The 10,070-nt window shown below is 44.4% G+C and overlaps 1 protein-coding gene across 1 annotated transcript in view; it reads right to left on the bottom strand.

Annotated features, from left to right (window-relative positions):
* Positions 1-3,754, bottom strand: part of slc2a3a (solute carrier family 2 member 3a) — an 8,151-nt gene extending 4,397 nt beyond the window's left edge. The window contains exons 1-4 of the mRNA XM_061092514.1: positions 3,746-3,754; positions 1,372-1,473; positions 878-1,038; positions 1-119 (exon numbers count right to left, since the gene is read on the bottom strand). The exon at positions 1-119 is cut by the window's left edge and continues 122 nt beyond it. Coding sequence (XP_060948497.1) covers positions 1-119; positions 878-1,038; positions 1,372-1,473; positions 3,746-3,754 — 391 coding nt within the window. The remainder of the gene's footprint in view (positions 120-877; positions 1,039-1,371; positions 1,474-3,745) is intronic.
* Between the last annotated feature and the right edge of the window lie 6,316 nt (positions 3,755-10,070).

Raw genomic sequence — 10,070 nt, 5'->3', positions numbered from 1 at the left:
ACAGGCCGATGACCAAGCGGCCGGCGATCACCATCTCGTAGGAGGAGCAGATGGTGGAGAAGCCCATGAGGAGGCCGCCGATCACGGCCAGGACGTTCACCAGGAACATGGAGCGGCGCCTGAGGGGGAGGAGCCACAGAGTTCACAGCGTTTCAGAGTCAACTCCTGTTCTATGAGCTCAAATCACTGGTTTGTAGATGGTGGAAACGAACAAAGCAACTCAACTGTTGCTTTCAGATTTGTAATGATTTGACTCTTTAGTTAAATGTTTATCTATGTGTGTTGAGTTTGGAGCTAGAGCCAAGAAGTGATTAGCTTAGCTTAGCGTAAAAAGGCAAGCATACAATATTAAATGTGCAAAGAAATGTGGGAGAAGTCAAATGTATTTACACAGTGATACCTGAGAAGAGAGTTAGTTTGTGTCAGGATCTTTTTTTTTGGTATCTAAGTTATTTAATTTAGCTAAAAGCTTTTTCCCCTCCAGGTTTCTCTCTAATCGTCTGAAGAGGAAACAACAACAACAACAACACAGTGAAAAGGTTTCTGTGGTTTGAGAGGAAGGTTAAGAAATGTCCAAATGAAGGAAGGACTCGGGGGAACATTAGAGCCGAGCACTGCAACACGCTTCATCTCCTCCATTAGGAGTAATGGCTTGTGACGGCTCAGCCGAGTCACACAGGAAGTGGACGGAGTCACACAGGAAGTGGACGGAGTCACACAGGAAGTGGACGGAGTCACACAGGAAGTGGACGGAGCCATTAAAGCAGAGAACCAGTCCCTTGACAAACATGTCAGAGTGAATCTCATTTGGAAAAAAGGGAATTAAGACACGTGACGTAACTTTAACTACGATTCACCAGCTTCCGTCTCGTCCTACCTGCCGAACCGGTTCGCCATGACGCCCACGCTGAAGGAGCCCACCATGCCGCCCACGCTGAAGATGGCGACGGAGACGCTCCACACGATGGTGCAGACGCCCGGGGAGATGGGCTCGCCGTAGCGCTCCATCCAGGTGCTGTTGAAGAAAGCTCGCAGTTTCTGAGAGAAGGGTCGGAAAGAGAGAGAGGCGAGGGGAGGAGAGGTCAGATCTCTGAGGTCACAGGAAGTACATGAATAATATAACGTTTGATTTGAAACTTGAATGTGATGATTGAATGATTTCCTGCATTATTAGTGTCATCCAAACTGTAACAAGTTAGTTCTTCATCTCTCTCTCATTTCTTGGGTTTGTTTGTTTTAAGTTAAACTGCAAACTTGTGTGGCTGACTTTGATATATCTGTGTAACACACACACACACACACACACACACACACACACACACACACACACACACACACACACACACACACACACACACACACGTTACCCACCCGCTCGGGAGCGTTGATGACTCCCGTGTTGTAACCGAACTGCAGCGAGCCGATGACGGCGGTGGTCAGGGAGAACAGGAGGTAACCTGTCACCTGGTTTTCCTGGAGCGATGAAAACAGACGAGAAAAAAAAGACAAGAAGAAGAAGAAGAAAGTTAAAATAAAAGGAGATGGGATGAGAGGAAGGGGGGGGGACACACACAGAGAGACCAATGTAATAAATATCAGATCTGAAATCATAATGGGATTTTATATCAGTGCCGCCGGCAGAAAGATGCAATAAAACTGTGAAGCTGACGCCAGAACCAGGTCAGTGACCCTCTCATAGATGATAATGATCAGAGGACACACAAACACACACAACACACACAACACACACAACACGACAACACTCTGAAACTGAAGCCTTCTCATCTCCGAGCTGGTTTTTATGACCGTGTTTGTCTTTCCTGGACTCAATCAGCTACATGCAGCAGTCCACCTGCTTCTGCCTCATAACCACTCGCCTCGCTAATCAAATCATGGCGAGCGCCAAAGGAGCCGCCGCCGCCGCCATCGTCATGACAACCAGATATCATCTCCCCCCCTCGAGGAGCCTGGCACAAGAGATTCATCTTGAGAGTTCATCAAACAATCAATCCATTTACTCCTCAAACTAAAACCACTTCACACGATGACAAACTGTCGGGAGCGTAACTTTATCATCAATTAATATATTGATTCCACAGTCGATTGGAGTTTCAAACTAGAAGTTTTGTTTCTGGGACTTGAATCTTCCTGAGGTCAGATTCTACAAGATGATGAAGTTCCATCCCGACCCAGGAAGTCTGGCGTCCATCACAGAAATGAATCAGTAAAGAGAACAGGTCTGAACTGATCCCACATCAGATCTGAGGGTCATGTTGGGTCTGAGCAGAGGAACTAGGTCACTGTTCTGCTGACGAGGCTCAATCTGCTGCTGATATCTGAGAAGGTTCCTCTGAATCCTGCTCCGACGCTCAGCTGATCCACCGCCCTTCAAACCACAACAACAGAGGTCAGCTGATATCAGCACAGACGGCACTTCTCCAGGATCTGTTTCAGCCGGGGGGGGCGTCGGCTGCCGCACAGGACCACAGCCAATCAGAGGGCTGGTAGGAGCACGTGAAGGTGGAGGACCATGATGATGGTGAAGGTCAACGTGGATCTATTCTAAAGAGCGTTAAAGGCTCAGGAGGATTTCAGCTTTATTCTCACACATCAGTCAGGTTACAGATCTCAGGTCAGCTGACCTTGTGACTGTCACTGTGGACGAGGTCAGAGGTCAGAGGTCAGAGTTAATTAACCTTAGAAATAAAGAAACTCGTTCATTTATAGGATTTCATCTTGTTTTAATCTTATTTATCTGTCTGGTGTGATTTCTTCCAATTAAAACACAACCTAATGAATCATAATTTTAATGTAACACAGTATAAATAAATGTTTCATTATTATAGAAAGTTTAATACGACGACGTTCACAGTGAAACTTCGAGTAACTGAGTTCAAAGGTCAAATCTGTGACGAGTTCACGTGTTGAAACAAACAAATCTGGATTCACAAGATAAACGTGGAACAATAAAAACTAAGTTATGGTTTTGAAAACTCAATTAAATTCACTGATCAAGATTCAATCAGGAAACAAGTGTTTCCTTCATCATCTGACATCATCATTATCATTTTAATTAAAAGTTGATGAACTGAGACAGAAAGAAAAGGGCGTGGGCGCGATACGAGCAACAACACACACAAACACACAGACATACACACACACACACACACACACACACACACACACACACACACACATACACACACACACACACACACACACCTTCCTCTTTTCTCTCTGTCCCTCATCTTCTGTCTCTGTTTTGTTGTCAAGTCACAGTGACTCAGTAGAAATTATGGGTCACATGACGCCACAGCAGAGTAACGAGAGCTCGTAGGTCGAGTCCTGACACAGTGCGTGTGTGTGTGTGTGTGTGTGTGTGTGTGTGTCTGTGTGTGTGTTATAAAACCCTGCTGTACTTGCACTATACACTATCTATAGAAACTCCTGTGTCACTGATCTGTTGCTTCAGACGGACTTGGGGAACAGATGCCTCGTTACTACGGCAACCACAACGTCAGCATGTGCTCTGATCAAACCAGTCAGAAGGTTCGGTTGTTCCCACACGTGAACACGTGACGGTAACCGACGGTTACCTTCACGTGTTTCACGAGAATCTACGATGAGCAGGAATCAGACGGTGACTCGTCCACGTTTTCCTCTCACGCTCCAAACTCATGTTTCATCTTCCAGCAACAACAACTTCTCTCACGCTCACAGCCTCCATCCATCATCCCTCCATCACTCCATCCATCCATCATCCATCCCTCCATCATCCCTCCATCCCTCAGTCTGCCTCCCTCCCCCTGTCCTTCGTCTCCATGGCAACAGCCTGGAGGTGACAGGTTTATTGACACAGGCTGAGAAGTTACCTCAGCCCTTGTGCACACATTCAGCACTCACACACACACACACACACACACACACACACACACACACACACACACACACACACACACACACACACACACGCACACACACACACACACACACACACACACACACACAAACCATTTCTCTCTGAATCAATCCACTTTTCGAACAAAGCTGCAGTAAAAAGGAATCGATTTGTTTCTGTGATAATTCGATGAGCGGAGCAGGATGTGAGGTCAGAGCCAATCAGGACGTCCTGACATGTTTACTGTGAACTGCCCCCCCCCCTCCCCCCGATGTAAACAACACAACACAGACACGCACTCCATTGATCTCATCACACTGAGGTCACATGTGTTCACCGCTCAATTCGACCTTTAGGACGGTTTCACCTTAAAGCCGTTGGTGCACGAGCAGTGAAATCACTGCAAAGTCAAACAAGGAAATAAGTCAAAACAATAAAATATCAGAGTTTTTGCATTATTATAGATTTTATTAAATATTTGTTTTCTTATTTATTGTGCGTCAAATGTAGAAAGTGTAGAAAGTGTCATGATTTAAGGTTTTACTACACTGAAGCAAATTCCTTTATAACCTTCCATAGATGATTATTGACCGATATCCTTCAATAAAGTATAAATCTACGTATTTTAAAGATTAAATGTTGGAGATGATCTCTGGTCCACCTGTCATCCAGCACGCCCTGTGTCCTGTGCATTTTATAATTTCTTCTTCTGCGGTTTCCTCTGCCTGCCTCTTCATCATCATCCTCTTCTTCATGTTATTGATTCCCTTCATTTCCCAGAGGCCTTTTAAACAAAGCTCCTGGAGGAACGTGTTGCTCACGAGAAGTGAAGCTGCTTCCGTTTCCATTTTCTTCTTCCTCAACATGACGTTGGTCTGCAGGAGAGAAACTGTGGAGACTTTGCCTCTGAACGTCTAAGAGAAGGAACCAGTGAAACCAGTTTCCTCCACCACCCACCACTGCTTCCTTGACCTTCATCCTCATCCTCATCTAATATTACCTCCACTACAAATCCTCCACCCACAACCAGCCTCCTGCAGGAGAGGATTTTACTTCTTGTTTCTAGGACTCGTGGTCTTCACACTCACGCCATCACTCCTGTGGCTGAACACATGCACACGTATGAAAGATTCAAACAGTGAAAGCACCACACGTACGAGCAGGACACGATGTCTCTGTCTCACATCTGCAGAAGTCGTGTGTGACTCACAGACAGACACACACTCTCACCGCCCACACAGCTCCACAGAGACACTTCGTATAGAAACACAGCTCAGACAGAACAAGCTGTGAAACTGTTTTATATAAAAACCACACTTGCCGGTCCCGCCATCTTCTGAAGCTGAAGGATCCCCCAGGTGAAGAAGAAGAGGAGCTGGAGTCTTCAGGTGGAGGTCAGAACGAGGAGAGGATCCGCCCGCCGGCGCTGAGAGCTGCAGGGAAACAAGCACCCCTCGGTACAGGAGCTGTCCGTGGTACCAGAGCGTTTCTCTCTCCTCACAGATCAATTAACCCAATCAGCAGGAAGCTCTCATGCATGTGACAGTGCACATTGAGAGGAGGAAGAGGAAGAGGAAGAGGAGGGTGTAGTTCTCCTCCCTCTGTGTCTGCAGCCTCCTGGTGATGGATCCTCCGGTGCTTCTCACGGTCACACCCCGGATCCGTGCCTCGCAGCCCGGGTCAGCACACACACACACCCCGGTGAGGACCAGCGGACAAAGCGAGCTGCGGCGGCTCCTCCCTCCTCCGGTGCGACGAGCAGACGCGCACGTAACCACACGCACTTGTTTTTATTATTTATTTTTTTTCCATCCTCCCATCAACCAATGGGACGCGGGGATGCTGCGGTGCCGTGACGTGGCCCCGCCCCGCCGGGTGTGCGTGCAGAAATCCGTGACTTCGTCTTTTTATCGACGTCATCATCGTCATCATCACCGCGGCCGCTTGTCCTATCATGGTCGCGGCCGTTTTTCGGTTAGTTGGTCGGATCAGCTGATGAGAGCGTGTGCGCATGCGCGGAGTGGGGTCCTGAGGGTCGTGAGAGGATGACAACGCCCCCCCTCCCTCCCTCCCTCGTTCCCCCCCTGCTCGTGGTGTCCTCCTCGCCTTCCCATGATGCATCTCGCCAGCGACCTTGACAGGAGCTGATGCTGATGCTGCGGATGCTGATGCAACGTCGCCAGGGCAACGGGTCACGAGGTTCAGAGGAGGAATGAAAACTTTACAAACCTCAAAACTGAGGAAACAGCTTCACACCAGATTCATATCGGTTTCATATCGGTTTCATATCGGTTTCATATCGGTTTCATATCGGTTTCATATCTGTTTCATATCGGTTTCATATCGGTTTCATATCTGTTTCACATCTGGTTCACATCTGTTCACATCTGGTTCATGATCACGTGTCCTTCCCACCCTGCAGCTCCTCGGTCTCGTCATCATGCTCGTGACTCACACAGTCACTACCAGGAGTCAGCTGATGGAAGATGACGTCACAGAGGTCGGAATTAAAATGCTGATGTAAAGTAAATCTGTTTATTTCTGTTGAAACCAAGAACAACCGTTTGAAACTCAGAGACTCAAAGTCAAACACATTCATTTACAAGGACATCAAATGAAAATAAATCATAAAGTTCCTCATTTGAAAAAAAATGTCAGCTTGTTTCTTAACAAATGACAAAGATGAACATAGTATTCAGTTAAGAGTTTAATAAAATCACAGGAAACGTTTAGAAACAGCAGCTTTCCTCATGTGGCTTCTTTCCAGATCTAAGAGTGAGTCAGAAACATTAAAACATCGAGTTATAATGGAACAGGCTCCACACAGGAACCTTCAGAGGAACCTTCAGAACCTTTAGAACCTTCAGAACCTTCAGAGGAACCTTCAGAGGAACCTTCAGAACCTTTAGAACCTTCAGAGGAACCTTCAGAACCTTCAGAACCTTTAGAACCTTCAGAGGAACCTTCAGAACCTTTAGAACCTTCAGTAGAACCTTCAGTCTGTGACAGGAACATGAGTTCATGGATTTGAACTGATGGCTAGCACGCAATGCATGCTGGGAAACAGTTTTGACGCCCTAGATTAGCTCACACTGACATCTGCTGGTAACATGGAGCAGGTGCAATGTAGGGACCGGGGTGAAATATCATATAATAATAATAATAATAATATGTTTTTTTATTGACGCTGCTTCTCTAGTTTTCTTTCTGATTCATCTCTTTCTAACTTTCTAACTTCTTGTGACTCTGTTTTAATCTGACAAATAATATTCAAGACACTAAAATCAGTTCCTCAAAGAAACAAAATGTTATGATACTTAAACTGAACTACAGAGATAATAACTAACATTATTATAATATAAATATGATCAGAAACAGATTCTGTATTAAATGTGGAAACTTTTCTTCTCAAAAGTAGAGTAATGTTATATTTTCATCATATTTTCATTAGCATCTTGTTGGGAAACAGGTTTGACGCCCTGGTTGAGGCAGCACTGACACCTGCTGGACACATGGAGCAGGTGCAATGTATGGAACCAGTGTGAAATAGCATATTATTATTATAAATAATAATAATAATAATATGGTTTTGTTATTGACACTGCTTCCCTTGTTTCTTTCTGTTTCCATCTATTTCTAACTTTCTAACTTCTTGTGACACATAATGTTCAAGACACATAAAACTAAAATCAGTTATCAATAAAAAACGATGTTATGAGACATAAACTGAACTACAGAGATAATAACTAACATTATTTTTGTATAAATATCATCAGAAATAAATAAATGTGTAATAAATGTGGAAACTTTTCTTCTCAAAAGTAGAGAAATGTTATATTTTCATCATATTTTCATTAGCATCATGTTTCACAGTTCACCTCAGGAGCCTTGTTTGTCTCTGGCCCCCCCTCCTCCTCTTCCTCCTCCTCCTCTTCTTCACTGTGGTCCCCCTCCTGCCCCCCTCCCTCCGGCTCTCGGCCTGTTTCCAACCCTAAATGTCACAGAATGTTATAACTCTGTCCCTTGAGTTTCTTCAGTTCTCCTCCTGAATCTGAGACTTCAGAACAAAGTGAAACCTGAGGAGCTTCAGATCCGTGAGAAGAGACGAACCTCACACGACCCCAGAGTTTCATTCAGGACTCAGATCTATTCTTAACCTCAGCGGCGTGTTGAAATGTGTCTGATATTTCAGGAGCATCTCAAATGTTTACAGCTGGACACACGAGACTCGCAGGGAGAGACATGTAAACACACGGAGTTCAGATTCATACGTTATAGACAGATGGTAAGTATGTTGATTACTGAATAATGAATGAAAAATATGAGATAAAAGTAATTACAATGAGTTTAATGAATACATTAAATTAGAGAAGGAGAGACCAGTGTGCGTGTGTGTGTGTGTGTGTATATGTTTACCTAATCCTCCTCTGTCCTGACTGAGGCCACAGCGCCCCCCGGTGTCCTGCAGTGGAACTTCTAATCTGCTTCAGGCTCCTCTTGACCTTTTCAGAAATCCAGACCCAGAGATTTAAAAATATTCCAGCTGTGAAAACGACTGATTCTCGACCTTTCCACATCATGAAGTAGCTTTTTAAATGTTCAAGTGTAAAAATGTTCATCATACTTCAAAACAACACTGAAACTATATTTAAATGTTGATAAGTTTGATCTATAAAGGTTAATTAAACTGGGTGTGATTGAATTAAACTGCTATTTATTATGAATTATGCATAGTTCAAATTATCATCAACATATTGTATAAATTAAAGTCAAACATGCTCATGCTTTTTCCAGAAAGAAATTATTATTGTTATTTTATCAATGCATTGATGGAGAATCAACAACAATCCAACATGTTGTTTCCTGAAGTGTAACCTTTTCACTTTAAGTGTATTTCATATTAACACAAAAACACAAAATCCAGGAACATACAAGTGCAGCTGGATTCTGATGTTGACACCTGATGACTGCATTTCCCATAATTCAGTGCAACCCAGTGACCGTGAAGAAAGATGGACGAAACGGCCCCACTGTATAAAAACACACACATCATTTCGAAGTAATATCAATTCTATTTCAAATGCATCATAAATCCCCAAAAAACATTTAAAGAAAAGAGTTCAAAGTCTGGTTTGAATTCACAAAATATTTCAAATAGTTTTATTCAAAATCCCGACACAGGCCTATTTACAAATATTTGACAGCGTTTATAGTGCATATTCCTCCTCTTTCAAGTTTTATATTTAAGTTTATAGTTTTGGCTTACACACGAGAGAGACTGTTGACCGGACACACTGTAATAATACTTTGTATATTTACAGCCAAAAAGACACGAGAATAAAACGTTACAGAGAAAAAAACCTACAGAGAACGAACAGCGAAGGCGAGAAGAAGCGAGTCTCTCTGCGCAGAGTCAGCGTACAGGGGGGGGGGCGGGGCGTGTGACCACGGGGAATCGAACGTCACATGGGTTTGGCCCACTGTCGCGTGTGTGTGTGTGTGTGTGGGGGGGGGGAAACAGGCTCGTCTTGGCAGTTTACAGTCGAAGGAACATTCTGTGGATATTTATATTTACAGCCGTGGTCCTGATGCTGGGAGATATCTCCTGTCACCATGGCAACAGCAGATTCCTGTGTTTGCTGACAGACGAGCAGGATGAGGTCTGAGTTTAACTCAGCGGGGGGGGTCCAGAGGTCACAGGGTTAAATCTGATTATTTACAGTGTGATAAATATGGTAATAAATCCTTCAGAAGATCAGAAAGAGTCAATCTGGTAGAAAAAAAACTCTTTGGTTATAAAAATGTGAAAGTGCAGAAACTGAGCCGGAGATCAACAGTGTCTCTTTTCACCTCTTTATCCTGTGTGTGTGTGTGTGTGTGTGTGTGTGTGTGTGTGTGTGTGTGTGTGTGGGTGGGTGTGTGTGCTTTGAGCTGGTTGGAAATAGGCAGGATCAGATCGGCTGTGCACAGGTAAATCCTGCTGTAAGCCACCGGTTGCCGTGGAGACGTTACCGTGGGGACAGGTTGAGGGACGGAGTGGGCGGAGTCCCAGCGTCATGTGACTTTGACCTGCGCTGCTCTTGTGTAACGGTCGTTTGACTCGGAGTAACACACACACAAACTCAAAATGCAGTTTACAGTTATGAAGAATATGTGGATTTTTATACATAGA

Source organism: Limanda limanda, chromosome 19, assembly GCF_963576545.1.
Source record: "Limanda limanda chromosome 19, fLimLim1.1, whole genome shotgun sequence".
NCBI classification, from domain to species: domain Eukaryota; kingdom Metazoa; phylum Chordata; class Actinopteri; order Pleuronectiformes; family Pleuronectidae; genus Limanda; species Limanda limanda.
Note: the sequence above shows the minus strand (reverse complement) of the source record. Positions and strands in the feature narration are given on the sequence as shown.